Source organism: Leuresthes tenuis, unplaced genomic scaffold, assembly GCF_036924035.1.
Source record: "Leuresthes tenuis unplaced genomic scaffold, fLeuTen1.0.hap1 SCAF_15, whole genome shotgun sequence".
In the NCBI taxonomy this organism is placed as follows: Eukaryota; Metazoa; Chordata; class Actinopteri; order Atheriniformes; family Atherinopsidae; genus Leuresthes; species Leuresthes tenuis.
Window position 1 is genome coordinate 21,658,535 of NW_027325369.1, and position 21,504 is coordinate 21,680,038.

At 45.1% G+C, this 21,504-nt stretch overlaps 1 protein-coding gene across 1 annotated transcript in view; it reads left to right on the forward strand.

The window, feature by feature from the left end:
• Window positions 1–21,504, forward strand: part of rnf144aa (ring finger protein 144aa) — a 28,510-nt gene that overhangs the window by 1,415 nt on the left and 5,591 nt on the right. Inside the window, exons 2-7 of the mRNA XM_072365088.1 lie at window positions 14,592–14,742; window positions 15,272–15,376; window positions 17,099–17,159; window positions 18,319–18,535; window positions 19,471–19,618; window positions 20,063–20,152. Coding sequence (XP_072221189.1) covers window positions 14,608–14,742; window positions 15,272–15,376; window positions 17,099–17,159; window positions 18,319–18,535; window positions 19,471–19,618; window positions 20,063–20,152 — 756 coding nt within the window. The 5' untranslated portion in view covers window positions 14,592–14,607. The remainder of the gene's footprint in view (window positions 1–14,591; window positions 14,743–15,271; window positions 15,377–17,098; window positions 17,160–18,318; window positions 18,536–19,470; window positions 19,619–20,062; window positions 20,153–21,504) is intronic.

The following is a 21,504-nucleotide window of genomic DNA, read 5'->3' on the forward strand; positions in this document are numbered from 1 at the left end:
CTCACTCCGATTTCGTGCTTCTAGCCATATCACCGGAGTTGCATGTTCATACACGCCCCCTCTTTAAGACACATAAACACACATTAAGGGGATGGCGTGTGCTTGTCTTTGCATTTTAGAGACGCGTGAGCGATGCCACAAAACACCCTCCCCATCACTTCTCTTAAAGAAACTCACTCCCACCAGGGAACAAATGCATTGAGCCACTCCTCGCTTCCATCCTCTGCCACAGAATTGTCCAAAACCAGAGATGGATGATCTGCGCAAGGCGGTAGCGCGGTCCTCGGAATGACTCGCAGCGGTCCGCCTGGTCCCAGAGGAAAGTGGTGATGGAATGAGGTTAGGGTGCCTTGATCTCAGCACGCCATTGGAAGCACATGCAGGCTCACTTTCTTTATATAGACCAGGGGGATTGTTAAGTGTGCTGTGGCTTCGTGCAGCACAGGCCGTTTCTCAGCAAAGATTGTGTCAATCAAGGCTTCTCTGGGCTTCTCTGTACTGAAAAATCCACGTTGTCAGGTTCCAAAAGATCTGCCGAAGATGTGGTGTTGGTAATAAGGGGCTTTCATAAACCTAACAGCTGGAGAAAGTTTAGCGAAGACTTTGTTTTTGCCTTCACTCGGCGACCTTGCTGATTTGTTGCGTTACGGCCTGTTGATGGAGTATTAGTCTCATGTGTGATGGCAGTGTCAGCTCGGCCTGTTGTGTAAGTCATGGAAATACATCTTTTTTTCATTTATTTCGGTTTGTGATTTGTTGGGTGTCACTTCACCTTCTTGTGTAATCACAAAAGTGGGTAGGGGGGGAATCCGTCTGTCTTGGAGAAGCTGCCAGTGTAAGAGTTTTAACTCTGATCTTCGCTCGGTCGCAACCAAGCACCTGATGTTAAGGAGATTAGAAACAGTGACATCCATCCATCCAGTTTAAACGCAACGAAGCAGCAGTTAAAACTTCATTACTGTCAGTTCATGGCCTGTAAAGGCTCGTCAGCGAGGTAGCGCTGAATTTACGAGGGTCTGTGAGGACTTGGCAGCACTAAACGTTAAACTATGCTAGTCGGGTAAATAGGCTCTCTTTGAGCAACCTGTCTTTTATGTAAAGCCCATCACTGCAGTGTTTCATTCCCCCTTTATTCTAGTAACCTTTCCACACGCTGAAGAGAAGTCATTTTGGTGTAATCTGACTTCAGGGCGCTGCTGTTGCGCTGTCAGGTCGCCAAGGCTTATGCAACAACTTAAATGCCACTTCAGGGGGGGGGGTGTTGAGAGCGAGAGTTCAGGGCGGTGCCAAATTCCAGGTGAATAGTATGCAGGCGGGGGGGCACGCCCTGAACAGTCAACGCTGTAGAAAGTGATGTTGAACACTCAGAGCTCTTCAGCTCTGGGTTGTGGGTGGGTTTGTGTTGGGATGAGAAGGGAGTCGTTACAGGAGCATTATGGGATGCTGCGCTTTATTTTTCTTCCCTTCCAGGCAGCTGCTTGGCTTTTTGAAGCGTTCTCGCAGGCTCCTTTTTCTCAGACAGGTATGGCACGTAAAGCGAGACACTGATATGCAACGCTCCGACGGATCTGCTGACCGTCTGACACTTCCCAAGATTTAGCATTTCAGAGTGTGTTTACAGCTGGCCTCTGGGGTCCGGCGAGCGTAACGCAAACAAGATGCAAGCCAAAGTCATTTTAGACGGGGGGAGAAACTTAGCTCCGTCCGTTTTTATTTCCGTAAGGTTTATATGAACCCAGAATGATGTGCTTTCAAGCAACAGTCCTTTCAGATGCATACCAGCTGCTGAAAGAGGTTCTTTCAGAACATCTACAGAATATGACCTTGATTTCAGCGATGCAACCTCATTTTTTAAAAATATTCCAGCGTAGCTATATTGTAGTTTTTTTTTCCATGCAGGAAGGAGAAAATGACCCCCCCCCCCCCCGTTTGGACATTTTGGTGCCTGTCCCACCCATGATCTCTCTCTAAAGTAAATAAGAGAGAGTTGGAGGAGATGGTAGTTTTCCGCCCACGGTAATGTCAACAGACTTTGGCTCAACAACACGTCGCGTTTCATGTCTATTGAAGGAGGTACGGGTCCCACCGGAGCTCCACTGGGAACGAGCTCGACCTCTATCCCCGACGCTCCCCACCTCCACGTGAAAACAGGAAATGAAAAAACACACTCGCACTCTTCTGGGAGTCATTCTCAGGACCTTTGGAAATCACGACCTTAACTGGACGAATCACAGGTTTCTCAGCAGTTGGTTAAAAGCGGGTTTTTTATATGTTTTATAAAGTACGAATTAATGCGGCAACTACACAAATTACTCATGTTAGGAGAGACTTCTGAGTACATGCTCAAATAGTCTATGTGTGTGTATATATATATTTATATGTGTGTATGTTAGAGGCTGGTTGGAAGTGGTATATTGCAGCTAAACAAAGGTAAGATGATTCAGTTGTGTCACGTGTCATATTTGATCGACACTTGATATTTACAGCTCTGAAGCAAGGACGTCTCATTTTGTTTAATGCCTCTCACCTCGCTTCCTCGCTCCTCGTGTCCGTCCTCGCCTCTTCCACCCTCCTCTCTGGTGGGAGAGACATTTCTTCGGTTCCTTCGCTCCATTACATCAGCACCACCGTGCAGGGCTGGGGTTAAAATTCGTTTTGAGTTGGAAGTTTGCTTGTTGCCGTCATTTCCGCCTCCCTTCTCCTGCGCTCATTTGCCGCGCTGAGCGGCCAATCGGAGTGAGCAAACGCACCACTGATTCATGTTTAGGTCAGAGGAGTCCACTGAAAATAAATCAGATGCTTCAGACGTGCCCGGCGACTGATCGTCGGCTCGGTGTTTAAGGCCCCTCAGAATTCCCCCTCTTGAACCCATAAGGATGGTGAACACCTGAGGTGGCTACCATGTTAATTGTAAGTGTGATTTATACACCATAGCCCTAGTGCTTGAGAGCAAAGTCATCAATTTGTTGGCAGCATATGTTACTACAGAACCCGTAATGATGCCTTCACAGATGTGCGTCTTTATGTTCGGGCACCTGGCTTTTGAACTGTGTGGTGATAACAAGCCAGGTGGTCCCTTCCCTCCTGAACACAACATTGGTGGTTTCCGAAAAGAATTGAGCATTTTGATTTGTCAGACCACAGAACGGTTTTAGGCTTAGTGCCGTTCCATCTTTAATGGGATGGAGCGGGAAACTGGAGAGGCTGGTTAGTGTTTGTAGATCTTGCTTATGCTTTCTTTATTGGACTTTTAGGCGTTTTACCTTTGATTTGTTGAAGTATTGATGACCTGCATTCATTGACGGTGGTTTAGACCACACTGGGTGGCGTACCGCCTGAGGATTGCAGTCTTGGTTTTTAGCCTTGTTTCTAAAAATCTATACCTAAACCTTCTCATGATACTTGCATTTTTTTGTGTTTATCAGAATAAACCTATTAAATTGGCCCAAGCAGCAGGCAAAGCTGTTTGTTGCCTTGCCTTTCCAATGTATCGCCAGGATGTTGTCATCTTTTTCCTGATGTGTGAAGTCTCATCTGCCTTTGGAGAGTATTTTCTTTCCTTTCCTTTCCTTTTGTGGGCTAACATCCTTTGTGTGTCTGCAGCAAAACCAGCAACAGGATGTCGGAGCGTTTCCGAAGGTGGTTTTTTTGGGGCTTCCTCCATCTCATTTTAGGTTTTTTTGCTTTGCGCAGCAGCAGCTCGCCAGCAGCAGGCGACGTAAGGCCGAGGCGGCAGACGAGGCAGTGAGAGACGCGATGTGCAGCTGTGGGTGAGGTGTGCTTGTCAGAAAGCTCTCTGCGTGCACGGCATCCTGAAGTGACACTGTGTCTACACTCTTCTGTTTTGTCTGCAGAGCCGTAACTCGGCGATTACTGAAATTGCTCAGGAATTGTTTATCCCACTGTGGGTGTGAGTGCCACTGCACCCTTCAGATTAGGCTCTGAGTGGCTCTCTGTTGGAGTGGCTCCCTCTCCTCCTCTCACCGTGAAAACGCCATTGTCCACTGGAGTGACAGTCCTCTCTGTGCCGTAGTCACCCTTGTTTTTTTGTTTTTTTTTAGTACTCCCTGTGTCATTTCAGTAAAAGGATAATTGACACAACTCTGTTTAAGTCTCAGTTCTGTCCAGGCACTTGGGAATTAAGTTGATCTGAGGTGATCATGTGTTTTTATTTAGCTTCTTATCTCGCTGTGTTAATAGTTGATGGCATATTTTGCCATAACCTGATGAATTAGCCTCCTTGTGTGCAGAGACTACCCCTGAACAATGGCACACTGGATTCGTCCTGTGGTTTGTGTCTGTGTGCGCGCATGTGATAAGATCCTCTAATCGCACACTGAATGTTGATCCTTCTTTTGGACAAGTAAGGGGAAAAGTGGCATGTGCCAACCTCGGGTAGTGTTCATCGTTTCAAGTCCCCCCAGGCAGTCTGGCCAGGTTCATACCTGGCGTCTCTATCCATGAGTATTGAGGGACTACTTCTGAACAGATCTCATTTCCTTGCTCTGGAGGCAAATAAACCCATGAGTGATTTCTGCCAAAATCCTGCACCGGTCTCGTGTCGCCAACCAGCTCTGCACTGAAACCGATTCAATACCCTCAATAAGCTGTTTCTGGACCTGCCCCAACGGGCGATTAAATCCATTTTCATCGGGATCAGCAGTGACGAGTCCAAGATCTATCAATTTACCGACTTGATCTGCATTAGAGACGCAGACATCGGTGTCATACTCGCACACATAATGCAAGCTTTGGTTTGTTAGCTGAATGCACAACGGAGCTTGCAGTCTGTAGACACCTAAGGATCGTATTTTAGTCAATGTAAAGCAATCGTTTTGTGAATAGAACGGATGGCGAGGCCATGCACTCGTTTCGATGGCCACAAAGTGGTTTCTCAGTGTTCTTACGAAGTCGCCGTCAGGCATGTAACCAAAGGGCGTCTTCTTTCTGTGTCAGAAAGGGTCCAGTGGAGATTCTTCCAGGCACACTGTGAATGCAGCCTTTATGCGCTGCTTTTCAGCTGCTGCTCCCCGTGGGCGAGTCCGCAATTTGCCTTGGCTGTTTTCACGGCCATTGAGAGTTTTGTCCATCTATTGAATATTAAACCACCGTGAGTATAATGAGGTTCCCAATTAGGTTTGGATTCAAACTCCTAAGGAACTGTACTCTTATTTCGGTTTCTATTTATCAAGCCAACAGTGCAAACCCAACAAAAGCCACCTCAAAGCAGAACGAGTTCTGAAGGTCGGGTTCGAGCTTGCTGACAAGGAGCTGAGAGGTGCTATGGCCTTAGAAAAACAGTTATTCTCAGCGAGTGTAGAGTGCTTTTACATTTTCCTTCATAGATACAAATACCAGCATTGTTTGAGAATGTCAGACCGTGCACAACAGCGACCCGTGAGTTTAGTCTATCGGCTGTGATTTAGTCGGAGCGCGTAAATAATAACTAACGTTGCAAAGCAGTGAGTGGCAACAGCTTGCCAGCAGAGTCGACCCCAGGCCCGGGCTCCCCGCGTCTGTCGATAGAAATCGACTCTGTGTGGCATTTCTGTCATCTTCACTTAACTTCTGAGGCCGCAAGATGAGCCAAGTAAACTTTTTGGGGAGGGAGAGCAAGCTTATTTTCAAGTCTGCTCGGAGCCATGTCGAACTGGGCAGAGGACCGTCTTCTACCATTTTGTCAAACAACAACATCATTCAAGCTTTTTTTATTTAGTTTTTTCAGTTGTATTATTGGTTGTTGTTTGTGCACGAGACAACTTGACTGTATGTCATCATGTGTTCAGCACAGTCAAGTCAAGTTTTGTGTTTCTTGGGACAATAAGACTCTGTGGCCAAGAACTGCCCCTTGCTTACCCTCCGTCTGAATGGTTTTGCTCTCTGTATGTTGCTCACAAGTGTCTCATTGAGTGCCGATTGCCTCTCTGGTGAGGTCAGAACAAACAGCAGTGTCTGTCAGTTGTCGTTGGCTCTCCCTCAGGTGCTGAGAGATGTTGAGAAAGTGGCTTTCTGCCAGTTGACAGAAGAGTTCCCGGGAACTTGAAGCTTGATGAGGGTTGCGGAACATAGACCGCAGTGAGGTAATATTCCTTCGGTGTTGACTCTTTAGACCTTAAAGGGAAAAATAAACCCCGAACATTTCAAATGCTACGGGGTCTCGTGAATATTTACACTCAGTCATCGAGTGTTATCCAAGCCTCAGCTTTTCTTTTTTTGTCTGATGTTGCACTAAGGCTGAAAAACAATCCTTTTTAGGGATTTTTTGTTTCCTTAAGTCTTCTGTTTTTTTTTTTTTTCTTTTCTCGCTCTTCACTTGATCAGCTGTCATTATCTCAGATATTTTTCATCTCCATTTTTCTCCCATCCTCTTCCCACATAGTCCTGCTTCACTCGTTTGTTTCAATGATGAACAAATGGTGACATACAGTGCGGTCGGTTATCTACCTGTGTGTCTTTTTGGGTTAAAAATGTGTGGTAAACTTAAAAAGATTTAAGCCACTCGTGGGTGGCAACGTTTCTTTTACTGAAGCCCAACTAAGCATTTTTGTCACACGTGGCATAAGCAGCCCTCTGAACAAGCACATTAAAATGACATAGTGTGTTGGATCAGACTTCCACGACCTGAAACTGGCTATTTGGAGCCACTTCCCAATCCACCGCCTACCAGGCCATGCAGAGAATTTCCAGTTTGTTCAGCTTAGGATTGCACCTTTGCTTTGGGGTGGGTAATACAGTCCTGTAGGTCGTCACTGAGCGAAGACCTCCAGCTGGCACTTTGGTGGTTTGCAGCCAGCATGAGAATCAGCACCTCTGTGTCTGAGGCCGTGGTCCTCAGTTGGAAAAGGATTAATTTCCCACTCAGCATTCCGTGTGAGTTTCATCCCCAAGTGGAGGCGATATAGCATCTCCGGGCCCTGTTAATGAATGGTGCTTAGACCGTATCTTTGAAGCGCCTTGAGATGACATTTGCTGTGATTTGGCGCGATAGAGATTGAACTAAATTGAATTAAATTGGTAGAAGTGAGCTGGAGATTGAAAGGCAGTTTGGGGCAGCAATCCGTGTTCCTGTGTGTTCTGGTGAAGACGGTGCCGAGCAGTAAGGTGAAGCTGTCGATGTTCCAGCCCTCAACTATGGTAATGAGCTGTGGATAGTGCACAAAACGAGCTTCCTCTGAAGAGCGTCTTACTTCACCCGCTCAATCATCCGAGGCCGACTCAGAATAGTCTCTGCTACTGCGCACCAAAAGGAGTCAGTTGAAGCAGTTTGCACATCAGGTTAGGATGCCTTCTGGTTCTCTCTGTCGGCTGGTTTGGGAACGCCTCCGTGTCGGCTTGGGAGAGCTGGAGGATCGAAAGAACTAATTGTTGCCACTGTTGCAGAAGGCAGGTGACAAACATATTTACAATTAGACCATTCTCCCTTTGAATTGATCTCATGCTGGCCTTTTTTGTCATCCGCTTCCTTCCTTGCATGAGAGAGTGCCTCACTTTGTAGATCTCCTCAGCAAACTGACCTTTTGAAGTGGAATTGTGCTCGTCTGCTCATTGTCAGTTATGACGTCAAGGCTATTTTGACTTATTTATAGTTTACCAGGAGAGTTATTTAACTGTGGTAGCACTGGGATTCATTGTAAGCCTCAGGTAATTATTTTTACATTCACACTTTAATTTGGTTCGAGTTGTAGCGCTGATCACGGGGCGGAGGATGAGAGTTTTTAGATCAGAGGAGACAAATTTAGCATCGCTAAGAAAAGGAGATTAACACTCTTGGCTTGTTGGTACTTATTTATCTCACTGTTATCACATCGACAACTGAGCTGGCAGATAAAGTAAACACAAACAGCCCAAGCAGTCCAATCTGAGTACTTACATGCAGGAACTGCGGCTCACTGTGAAACAGAGCAATGGAAGGAGCTCAAGTAGGCACGACACTGGAGGTATTTTTTTGCCCTACATACCCAGATATGACCACTGTCAGTGTCTGTGTGCCCCAAACTGCAGCGACACGGGATGCACATAGACACACGCAGGTTCTCTAAACCACTCACGATGCCAAAAAGCATTTGGGTGATTGTGTAACTCCTCCGGGAATGGAAAAACTAGGCTCACCGCCTCTCTTAGCCAACCTCTCAGTGCACCCCTGTGTGTCAAGGACAGACGGCATCTGTCCCAAGCCGCTGTCCATCAAAGGGGGCACGACATCTTCCGCTTCGAGCAAGTGAGATGTTTAAAAGTAAAGTGTGTGCTTTGCTTTATAAGTGTGGGTTAGTTGAGCAAAAGCATGACAAGCGCAGTCATCCTGCGTTTATGGATCGTGGCTTAGGTGTTGTTTCAGAAGTGTGTCATCTAAATCAATCTGTAGCTCATAAACTGTAAGTACGTGACCTACATTCTGCTCATAATAGCTGTGCTCCTAATAGATGCAGGTATTTTTGTGTACTTGGATGTTATTTTTCACCAGGAGATGCCAGTGGTGATATGTTGGTGTAGTTTCTAATCCTGGTCACATCGTTGAGGTTACCAAGCTGCTTCAGCTTCAGCTTCAGCTTCAACTGCTACCTCATCGCCTGTGCTGCCCTCTTCCTCCCTCCAAAATGGTTCTGGAGAGTCGGATCGAGCGTACAATAGCATCTTTTTAGCGGTTTGGCAATGCTAATGGACGGATAAAAGCAGATAAAAGCTCTGCTTTCAAGTGTATTTCATGTAGTTATGTTGGCGGGGGTTTGGGTTTGACATCCATGATAGGAAAATGGAGAGAACTCTTCCTCAGGTTTTAGTTGAATCCCTGGGAATAACTGGGATAACTGGAAAGACGCTGATCAGTTCAAACTGCAAACAGCTGGTGAATAACACCATTTAGAATCTTTTTTTTTAACCAGTTCAGATGCAGTTTCCTCCCTAATGTGCATCAAATCTTCTCCAGAACAGACCTAAACTATCTAAAGCAAGCATGTACTTTCTGTGTCAGTCTGCAGTTTCCATTCGCTTTTTCCTATTAACATCTTCTCAATGTGAATAACAAATATGAACTCGGCTCGACGCGTAAGTGAAACGGAGCTTATTCCTAGAGAATTGTTTTTGTCTGTGCGAAATGAGCTTGATGGAAACTCTTTCATGAGACCAGAAAAATATCAGGCAGTTGATGTGAGCCAAGGGAGCGTGGAAAACAGCGGAAAACGGCAGAAACCCTCTCTGTCTCTTTCCTGTTTGCAGCTTTTCCCTCGTCATATCCTCTTTGCTGCAGAACACAGAGAGGATATGACATAGGTGCAACTTTGCAGCCAACTTAATTGACCACGAAGAGAAGCGTTGGGCTTTAGAGGGTGAAAAGGCAGGAAGGAACTGGGAGAAGCTACTTATTCCAGCCCCCTGGAGCGCCCTCACTGAACAGACAGGGCAGTCTGGCTTTCAGTTTTCTTTACATAACCACAATTGCCTGTGCTGTTCTTTGCACCATTACATCACGTGTTTTAAACGCGGGTGGATGTTGATTAGCGTTAAATCACATGTTTTTTGTGCAACTATACATTTCTGTGAAGTGCAATAAGAAGAAGAACTCCGAGAACAAGAAAACTATTGTGCAGACGGAGAGAAATGCCGACCAGAAGAAGCTTGAGACAAGGTCAGGTTTCGCTGATAGTGCCAGTCAGAACAAAGTTGGATTGCATCAGCCGGTATCATATCACGCCTCTTGTACAGTAATGCTGTTACTGCAAATGATGACACAAGTGGACATGTCGTGCACTGACTTCAGGTAGAATGCCGTCACCATTATTGTGGCCTTTTTCTCCATCTCTTGCCAAACACAGCGCTGCCCTCGCTGGTGGCCCTCCGTCGCTCTCCGTCCAACGTGCCGAGGAGGTTGACAGCTGGTTTTCTTTTAAATCGAAAGGGATACGAAGGTGTGGGGAGGGGAAAAAATGTGTGGGCTGCTCCCACTTTCACAACAGCCAACAGATATTAGCTGCTCTCTTCCACATCCACTCTAGGTGAGGTATATAAATGGAGCCTTATGCAATACTTTGATGTGACATTATATAATTACACACACACACTAGAAGCTGTCAAGCCGCGTGAAAACGGAGAGCAAATGGATCGTCACTTCCATTCTTCCAGGGTTTGCTTTCCTGCATGGCAGCAAGTCAGAGTGGAGACTGTGCGCTCTGCTGCATTGAGACCTATGAGTTTAGTTCCTAATGAATGGAAGGCCTGCATTGTTACATAGTTGACTGCTTCATTTTATAGAAAGGAGGAAATGTGCTGTCCCTTCCAGTTCCCCTAGTTTTTTTTAGGTGTCTTTTTCATTGTTTTCTGCCAGCGCGTAAAACCATTATTTTAGCCGACATTGATATTAATAATTCACCCGCAGTATTTTCAGGCCTCATTGTCGGCACCAGGGACGGATCATCGTGCACTGAAGCAGACCGCTTTGGTCAGATGGCAACAAAGAGGTGTCTGCAGTTTTTATCCGCTTGCAAATGTTTGTCAGCTTTGCATATTAATGACTTCAAACAAAGTGACGATTGCTCTCGAGCTTGCTGATCTGGATCTCGGACAGATTTAGGCCACGTTCGTTTATATTTTATTGAACTGAGGCCGAATCAGTCCAAGAAAATAAAGACTGGTTGTCTGGCCATGGCGTGGAAGCATTTTCTCTTTGTCAGGAGCATCTTGTAGCTAACCTTGATGCAAAGAGGTAACAAAAAGAGGGAATTTTTCTCTAAAATGTGAGCATTTCGTGCTGAGATGAGGCTGAATATGACTTAGATTCAGGAGACCCACCTGCATTTAAGTGTTACCATGTCAACTTGCAGCTCGATCGCCGGCGTTTGACATTTGAATGAACAGTGAGTTTAAATTTAAACACCTTAAAGCAGGCATCATAAAAGCAGAGTTTTGTAACTCTGTTTATAACGCTGTTTTTCTGCAGGAGACTGACAGCAGCAGTCCTTTCATCACATCCAGAATGATTGATAAGGGTGGATATTTGGGATCCGGAGAGATTATCGTCACGAGGAAAACGCCAAACACGGATAAGAAACACGAAAACTTGCCAGCTTTTTGAAAATGAGGCCGCTGCAACTGCTGCCAACTTCTGGTCAAACATTTCCGAGAACTCGTGGAAGGCATGTTTGGGATGGCGTTCGGTTTTCTTTGTGTGCTGAAGTTGACATTGATTCAAATATGCAGCATGAGTTTAAAAACAAACAAAAAACCCCAAACTTTTACAGACGCCATCATATGGACTCTGCTTCAGCTTCCTTCACTCCTTACTCCCTGGAGAAGCCTGCCACTCACACATCTCCAGCGGTTATGCAGGGCTTTGTTACTGCGTGTGTGTGTGTGTGTGTGTGTGTGTGTTTTTCTCTTGGCTCTGGAGTCACTGGAGCGTGAATAATGCTGAAGCCAGTTAATCTATGAGCGAATCCCTTTCAGACTGATAACTGACGCATGGTGACCACCACTTAGGATGGGTGTTCGACTTCTGACTCCCACTTCATTGGATTTTAATTGTCTAACTTGACCTGCTGAGACGCAAACGGCACTCAGGAAGGATGTAGTTGAAATGAGCTGCCACCGTGCACAATAGGCCCTATTGCTTGGAATATTCTGCACAGTATATGTACGAGGGGTTGTGTGTGTGTGTGTGTGTGTTTTCTCAGTGATAATAGACCATCTAGTTAATAATGCAGCAGAGAAATCGCACTGCACCGCCTTTCCGCATGAAAACAAATTTTCCCTTTGTTGCCGTCTCTCACTCGTTTCCCTCTCTCGACCGTAGGGCCTCGTTACAAACCATTTTATTTGTCCCCATCGACCCAGTCTGTCACCATTCGCAAAGCCAATATAGAGAGCGCAAGGTGAGAAACGTTTTCACTCAAAGAGCTGGAACATCCTGTGCTGTTCAGTGCAGATTGCTGCTTGCTGTCAGTTTTCGCAGCACAGACAAAATGGACACGTTTCCCTGTATCATTTGTGCGCTTTTGAGATAACGAAGGCTCGAGTCGTCTCATCAGGACTTACTTTGCAACTGTTTAGCTTCAGCGTCTGCTCTCAGTTTGGTTGGGATATCTTTTTAATAGCTCGGGTATGACCTAAACTCTATTACTCTGTCACATTTTTTAACAGCTCACCATAAACCAGACTAGTGTTCTAACCAGCCCTGAACACAGTAACGTGTAATAGAAAACTGCGTCTTTATCTTTATTGACAGACTTGCTGTTTACTCCTTCATTAAATGTGATTCTACAAAAACAGAAAGGGTTTGACAGATGCTCATTTAAAACATATTTCGCCACAAAGCTTGGCTTGCATTACGTTCCTTTAGCTTGGCTACAGTTAGCGATCCCTCGCCCACCTTGGCCATCACATCGTTCTGATTAGGACGTCTGCACATTGAGCTGTTTCGCGTTCTGTAATTCACAGAAGCGCTCTTCTCTATGGTCGCCTCTCAGTAATGTAATAAGAGTGATGGCTCAGGTGGAGTCTTTGGAAGATGGCATCGTAATCTGGGAAGTTAGCGCCACGGTTTTGGTGAAAAAGCACTCATGTGGGCCAATGTTCGAATGGACCAAATCAATAAGGACAGTGGATTGGTTGTTTGGAAATGTGAGAAAGATAGGACCGGTAGCACAGCTGAATCCGCCTAGCAACCAATTTTTTGGTTTCAGCACAAATGTATTGAAAGGATTTTGAATTGAATTAGCCAAGGGGTGAGATTTAACATGATTTTGGTGTTACATAGATAATACAAACACTCTTCTGACCTGTGACACTCACCTGTTGGCCTGAAATGACCTTCCTTTCATCCTTTTTCTCTTGCTTGTCAGCATGTCGGTCCACATTGTATACAGTGATCCATTATTGATATTATTATATTGGTTACTGACAGTGTAAGCCATACACTAAGAATTGGAGATGTTTTTTTGTCACTGAGTTTTAAATACATTTCTCCAGTTAAATCCTGCTCAGATACTGTTCCTTGTCAGGTGATCCTTACATTGCATTAAAAACCCATTAAGGTGTGCTACATTTACACTTTAGATAAAAATAATCCAGCAGTTGAGTTCCCTTTTAATGTTTTTGCGTTCCCTCTGTAATGAAAAGCGCACATCTTCCCACCCACTCCCTCGAGGATCATGTTTGGAAGTCCTTGGCTCCACCCTGATAACAAATTGCCATTTAAGCTTTTATATACAAATCAGCACCCATTTAATGGAGCCTCATCGCTGCTTTTTGGTCAACGTTGCAGAGGACAAAAACAGACCGAAGACAAGTCAAGTGAGTCAGACATTGAGTCCCTTTCTTACCCTCACAGTTTGCTTTGTCAGCCTCGGCCCTCCTTATGTGGATATGATGAAAAGATGTGAGGAAAGAACTGAGAAAATCTAATATGATTGGAAGAGATGTTTTAGCCCACTTGATCATTAGAAGAATTTACTAAGTGGCTACAGTGACGGCTAAAGAGTTAGAATTTTTGTTTTACTGAAATCCGCACATCTAGCCGGCAGATTCCCATGATACTGTGCTTTTCTTTTTCTTCTTAAAGTTGCTTTTGCAGTCATCGTGCCTCCCTTGAATAATCCTGAGTGTGGGGAGGCTTTTGCACGGTGAGCTGAGAGACTATCGACATGTTTAGAGATGGTGTAATTTCCATTTGAACATGTGTTGGGTGTGGTTTCAGCAGCCTCGTGAAGTAACTTAATGAGCTCGAAAGATGTGCGATTTGAGTGGATATCTCTGCTCAATGCAAACACACTGTCTCTAGTTTTGTCCACTCCCCTCACTCTGCAGCACATGCAGATTGCACACGAGTCCACGGAGCAATTATGTGAACTTTTGAACCCCCCCTCCTCCTGCTTGCTGTCCTTTTCTCTCACCAAGCAGACTATAACCAGCGAAAGCAAGCTGCAAATGCTCCTAGTCTCTTTTCCTCTGCCATGTTCCCTTCTATCCGTGCCCCCTCCACCTGTGAAAGCCTCCCTCAGCCGGTTGCTTAGCAGCACGGAGAGAGCTTGACAGCGTTGACGCTGCGCGCGCCGAAGCACTTCCTGTAAACAGCCGAGTGGGTGCTCTTTGCTCTCAGCTGCAGAGAAAAGGGGAGAGTGAGACGAGACGGCCTAAAATAACCTGTTCTGGCTCTCACAAAACAGCCCGAGACACGCAGCGAAGGGAGAGGAAGAAAAGCGTTCCGAGCGAAAGACTTCACAGGGAGCTGAGATAGCTGACGTAGATGGCCACGGGATTTTCAGTAGCTTTCAAGCTGTGTTTCCTTTAATGCCACAAAGTGTGAGGCTGCATTAAAGATGAACACGGCTGACATTGGCCGTTTATGCTCCAAAGCTGGTGTGAATCTGCACACACACGCTCGTTCGTTTGTGTGTGTGTGTGTGCGCATCCTCACAAGATGCCGCCCGCAATGCATTTGCAGGCTGTTGTCATGCAGTCAGGCTGATCGTGTCAAAGGAAATAAAGCACACCTTGTACTCCTGATATATGACGTAGAAACGGCCACCGACACTTTTTACCGCCTTATTTTTTTTTCCTCTGTGTGGCGTGATTAACCGCAGCTTTCCCCTTTGACTTCTTAGCTCCGTGGCGGTGAAGATGACCACGGCGCGCTACCGCCCCACGTGGGAGCTGGCCGTGGACCCCCTGGTCTCGTGTAAGCTGTGCCTTGGAGAGTTCCCTCTGGAGCAGATGACCACCATCACACAGTGCCAATGTGTCTTCTGTACGCTGGTGAGGTCTTAAAACAAACGTGTAGTTGTGCGTATGTGTATCTGAGATCTTTCCCACAGCAAAAGCCGCAAGGGAGCGTTGACGTATTGAAATGAGAAGTCGACCAGTCTGGTGTGCAGACGGGGAAACAAATACATAAGAGTGAGCTCTAAAAATATCTGCCACTTCCTCGAACACAGCCAGGGTGGAGGCAGTAGTTACCAAAGTGCAGTTACCACAGCTCACTGCTGAGGACAGCCACAAAGTAAACACAGCAAGTCCCGCTTGATATGGCATATTTCTTTTTGAATAGTTTTTTCTAAGATTAAAGTTATGAGTAAATCACCATGGAATAAAAAGTCATTATGTGTGTGTGAACGATGGCAAGCTGATGTGCCACCGGTGTTTATTCATCCATGCAGCCTTTTGAGCCATGTTTCAGTCTACCTGACAAGTTTAAGTCTTTTTTTTTTATTTAGTTTAATCTTTTTTTAGCTGACTGAATGGATACCGTAACAAATCATTGTTGTTCTCGTCTATTCCTCCTCAGTGCCTGAAGCAGTATGTGGAGCTCCTGATAAAAGAAGGCCTTGAAACTGCAATTAGCTGTCCGGACTCTGCCTGTCCCAAAAGAGGACACCTGCAGGAGAATGAGGTATCGATTAAAGGGAAAAGTTTGCTCTTTACTTTGTTGATAGATTAAACTGTTACAGCTTCTGATAATGTCCAGTGTAGAAGTCACGGCTCTGCATTAAACTAAGGCTTCACGTCTAAGTAAGGGAAGATGTTTTTTTTTTCTTTGTTTTGGTGCAGAAACATGCAGGATTTGCATGGACTTTGCACAGGCACCATAAGACTATATTAATGCAGAAAATGCTAAACTATTCAAGCGAGTGATCCTTGTCGTGTAAAAAAAACCAAAACAATAAATTTAAAAAAAAGCAGTTTGAGCTTAAAGTTAAAACTTTTATTTCCTGACTCTTTCAATGCAGCTACACTCGAACGTACAAACGGACGGGAGCACATGTTGCTGTGAGGAAAGGCATTCTTTTTCACACATTAGCAGACTAATTTGGCTAATCTTCACAGGACTTTGAACAGCAGCAGATGTGCAGACCCACAGTCTGAAGAAGCATCAGGTTAGCTTTCCTGCTTCGTGCTAGTAAGGAGATGCATCAGCACGATCTCTTGCTGTACCGTTAATCTCATTTTAAATGCTTCTTATCAGCTGCATAGAGTCCAGGTGCTTGTAAAAAACATAGTTGCTCTGAGATAAAATCCCCAGAGTTTCCGCTTGCTGTGGCCAGTTTGTTCTGCAGGTGTACAGCAAGCTGCGGCGTCTTTGTCATGATGAAGTCGATGCAGCCTCGTCATCGTCCCTTTTACGCATAAAACACTTCTAAAACAAACAGGAGTTGGAACAAAGTGCTGAACAGCTTAAACAAACCAAGAGAAATAAAACCATCCTGTGAAATCAATCTAATCGATTGACTAAAAGCGTTCGACAATGAAACGTAATGGAGCTCGACCCGTGTTCAATGCCAGTGGGAAGAGGTGGGTCTTTAATAACTGCTGGTGTTTTTAACGTCAGGACAGTTTATGTGAATCGGTAAATGGTTCAGATCAGCCACTGCCAAGGCGTTGTTATGCATTAACAACTGCATGATTTAATTTTCATGAAATCCATGGTTCCTTTTCTGAATCTGACCCCCTCTCTCGCCTCATTTTTATTCTTCCTATGGCCCAAACATGTGTGCACCTCCTGTTTTCATGCTGCTTTCCTTTTCCTCTCGTATAAAGAACTACACGATGGTGAAACTAACGTCTCTCCATCCTGTTCCAAGCTCACGCCCTACTCGAGCTGAGCGATACTGTCCACCTGCCAGTGTGTTTATTCCACTGTAATGAGCTGCTTGTCTGCCCCTAGAGCGGAAGCCTGTCTGCTGCTCCTCTTCCTCGTCCTTCATACAGTTTGGCTGATGAGCTCACACATTTTAACTTGATCTCAGTGGCTCAAAGGCACAGCGATGTTCTGCTCACCACAGCATTATGTTTCTAATCAATTAGCATCACTGGCAGTTAATGGCTAGCTACTCCTGACAGTCAGGCAAAGCAGGCCCCATCTCTTTCTATCCTGTCTGCAATGCCTTTGCCTTGTAATTGACTCTCTTTTATAAGGCCTGGTTGTTCATGATATTGACCCTTAAATCATTAACCAAGAGTTCGGAAACGGGATCTTCTGTAGAATTAGATTCTGACAAGTTACTGGAAGTAAATTTTGCATGATGTATGTAGAATTTCTTTTTGCAGCTTTTCCCTGTACATAAGCACCATGACCTGCTTATTTCCCTCCCACTTCTCTCCCATCTCCCTACAGATTGAGTGCATGGTGGCCACAGAGATGATGCAGAGGTACAAGAAGCTTCAGTTTGAAAGGGGTGAGTCAATATAAAAGCAGCCGTGGTGCGTCAGTAATAGCTCCAGAGTTCTCGAGTGGGTGATTGGTGGCCCGTGACTGTCAGTCGCATCCGTACATGGACCCTTTCTGTCCTCCAGAGATGCTGTGTTTTCCTGTGACACATGAAGGGATGATGACTGTTGTATCTGGCATCTTTACTTTTTTTTCTATCTTTCCTTTTTTTTACTGCACCTACATTTGTGATGCACAAACTAAAGAGAAAATGCATGAAGGAAAAGCTTCCCTTTTCTTAGTATCAGAGGTGTTTCTTGTTGGTTTGGGTCTGAAACGAGACTCTTACCACGGTGACGTACTTTCTTTAAATCATTTTAATGTCTTTCCTTGCTGTCTGCTGTTTAGACTGTCTGTAAAAACAACTGGAAACTGGAAAGATGATAGCAGGTCTGAATCGCTTTGCTCCATGATGTCAGCGTAGTTCTTGCTAATCGGTAATATTAGCGTTCCGGCGCTGCCAGAGATGGCAGGGATCAAGGCTCCTCACCTACACAGGGACACAACTTGTACACAGAACCATAAATCTGTACATAAAGATGAACAGAAAGGTTGGGATAGGGGTGTTTCCTGTGAAGGGGTAACAATTCTCAGAAGGAGCTTTTGATTCTGACTGGATTAGTGCAATCGGCCGTCATCAATGTCCCAGTCCAGTCAGGCAGAACAGTTGTTGTAACCAGTCCATATTTCTCGTACTGAGCCAAGAGCGCATGTGGAGTGTGCGTTTGTAGTTCTTGGCGGAGTAGCAAGAGGAAGGAAGGACAGGATGAAATGGCATCACGCCATGTACTTTAAACTGGCAAAAAAAAAAAAAAAAATAGAAATGTTTGGGGTTTTTTTGTTTTTTTTTAAACTAACTTGGAAAGTGACACAAATATTCCAAAGGTTTTTCGGAGAAGCCGTGGAAATGAACCACCTAGCAGACAGAGCTGTACAATTAACATGTCTACAACAAAACTCCTTCAGCACATTCAAATCCGATCCATGAAAACGTGAAAGTTTCCCCCGGTTTGCAGGGTGAGAGGTGCTTTAAAATCACCAGGCAGTCGTGCAGATGGAACTTAGCTTACTGCAGATTTCTCCTGTGATCCGGCTGCACTGACCCGCCGTTTATTCTGTACTATCAGAGGTGCTGCTGGACCCGTGCCGGACGTGGTGCCCTTCCTCCACCTGCCAGGCAGTATGCCAGCTTAAGGAAACGGATTCCCCAACTTTGCCCCAGTTGGTCCAATGTGCTGTATGTGCCCTCGAGTTCTGTTCAGCCTGCAAAGCCAACTGGCACCCCGGGCAGGCTTGTCAAGAGAGCAGCCTGCCCATTACCTCCTTCCTACCAGGGGAAAACAGGTACTCCATTTAATTCACCTCCATCATCACCCACCACAATAAAGCTGCATCATTCCTAACTTTCTTTTGGCATTTTGGATCATCGTCAATTATCACTTTAATGATCAATTGCTAAAGGGAACAATCATTGACTGCAAACCTTGTTCTAGAGTTTAAAAAAACGTGTTTTTAGTAGCTTTTCATTCCTCTTTGGCATGTTGCGACAGCACCTGTCAGGCCTCGCCTGCAGAAGCACTGCTAAGGAAGGATTTTCATTTCCTCACAGCTGTAGTATTGGCCTTCTTTTCATTGCGCCCAACTCACCTGACAAGATGTGGTGGTGATGATGATGATGGGCGCCACTGACTGAAATGACAGGATCCATAGCACGGCTCGGCTGAGCAATCACCAGAGCTCAGGCACAAATTAGCGAAGCAATCTGCTGAGTCTGAGCTGCAGTCGAGCAGGCTGTGATGGCTTTAGGGTTCATTTTAAGGATAACCTGATCTGTGAGGATAGAGAAGGGTTACCTGGATATGTGCACAGCTGACCCATTTCTTTGTCATATCCTCTTAGCGTGGAAATGACATTAGCTCTGCCAGCTTTCCTTCACCTGTACAGGTCCGAGCTCAGAGGCCACACTGGAGGGCGTTTTTACAGGGTTAAAATGAGGAAAGTGCAGAACTACATCTGCTCACTGTAAGGATGTCTCTGAGACCTTGGCTGTGACTTTCAAATACTTTATGGGAGCTTTGAGAATGAGGTCTGGAGAAATTCTGATGATTTGTCTTTCTCAGATTAATTATTAGCTATTGAACTGAGAACATTCCCATTCCTGTTATTAATAGCATCCGCGTCAACATTGAATCATTTGAAATTGCGTGTCGTCTTTGGACTAAAAAGAAACGACTAACTCGTGTCTTCCTCTTTTCTTTTCTTTTTTCTTTTTTTACCAGCTCTTTCTATAAGAACGAAGAGGACGACGCACCGATCAAGCGGTGTCCTAAGTGTAAAGTTTACATCGAGAGGGACGAGGGCTGTGCACAGATGATGTGCAAGAACTGTAAACATGCCTTCTGCTGGTACTGTTTGGAGTCTTTGGATGTGAGTTGAGCCTTATCTTATTTGGTTTCGCTGAAAAATATCAGGAAGGTTCCAGCAAAAAGAGCAAAAAAACATCCCGTGTGTAGTACACTGTCGCTGCCTTGCATGTAGATGTCATTTGTCTCCCTGTGACAGCAATATCTTTCCTTATCAGGAAATTGTTGTTTAACCTTGGAAGCTGATAAGGAAGGAATAGAATGCATTTAATTTTTTTTTCACCCCCCCCAATTTATTACAAGAGTGATGAAGATGACAGCCTCAGCTGAGGTTGGATAAGAGTGATGAGGTGTGGTGCCTTATGCAATCTCAGTTGTGCAAGCAGAGACGACTCGGCCAGACGGGTCATTTAAAAAGCAATTGTGTAAGAGCAGCCACCAGCGTCTTTCAGACTGCCAATGCTCAGCCATCCTCTGTACATGTGTGTGTGTTTTTTTTTTTCCCCAGGATGACTTTCTGCTGATCCACTACGACAAAGGGCCCTGTCGAAACAAACTGGGCCACTCCAGGGCATCTGTTATCTGGCACAGAACACAGGTGAGAACACCCACCTCCCCCCTTTTCCGGCCACGCCGCAGCATGCGGACATACATGTGCTCCCTGACGCTGCCTCATTTTCTGCTTTGGCCCCAACAGTCACATTCTGTGATGGGCTTGTTATCCTGACAGCACAATAGGAAAATAACAGTCTGGTCCACATGCAGCAGTGAGCGTCTGGTGCCAAGTGTCCTGCTGGTTCCAACTATGACTATTATCGACGCCCTTTCCTTTAGGATAGGTTTATGAAGCCAGAGGTATTCTTTACTCTTTGGTAACAAAACCTGCTAACATAACAATTAAACAACCCATAATTCCCCACTTGTGGTAATATATCTAAATGTGATTGACTCAATTTTCTCCTCAGTATTAAGCCAAATATTCTATTTGCGGGGTGGCAAGTCACTTTGTCCAACATACACATTGGCATCTGTTGCCTATTGGGGCAAGGCTGAGTCATATGATTACAGTTCAGCTTGTGGAGGCCAGTTTTAGCTTCACTGCTCTGTGTTTTTGCCTCTCTGTTGCTCTCCTTATTTCACCCTCCTTTTTGTTTTTGCTGTTTCATATCCAAGAAAGTCTTCCTCTCACTCCATCGTCAACACAAAATGTGCCAGGAAAAACCCATCAAACAATAATAGAAGACAAAAAAAACACGCAAAAGCTCCTCGTCTGTCTGTGTCAGACAGCAGTTGGTGCTACGCCTAGAAGAGACGTCACATCCTAAACACGAAAGCACCATTGAGATGTGTTAATGAGACATAACAATGTGTTCCTCTATAGCACAGCCAGTATAATGGAAGCAGAAATGTACAGTAGGGGGTGGGGTGAGGGGGCAGTCTGGTTAATAAACAGAAACCTGCCTGCATGTGATCCCCCTCAAAAACTGTCCTCTTATTCTCAAAACCAGAGGAGAACCGTTGCTCTGTGATAAGTCACTGTTGAATGTGACTAATAGTTCTGTAGTCCATTTTGTTGGCTTTGAATTTGCGGGTGTCTGCCTCCCCCATGTGGTGAGTCCAGCGAGCTACGCTTTTAAGAAGAGTACGATCCAATTTTTAAATCCTACACTTACCAAACACCCCAAACATGTTTAGTATTTATTATGCAACTGTCTCGCAGACAAAATGCTGCCGCAGGCACGCAGCCAGCTTGTGTTTGAGTTGATGCAAAAATAGCATGATTATGTAACCACGTGTGGAACATGAGGCATTATGTGACAAAAGCCATGGTAGGTTGCAGGCTTTGTTATGAGTAAGTAAGGTAAAAAAAATACATGTTTTATTTACCCGCCATCACCATTTTCCTTTCTCTAAACCTATATTAAGGTATTTTCTTGACTATAGTTGCCA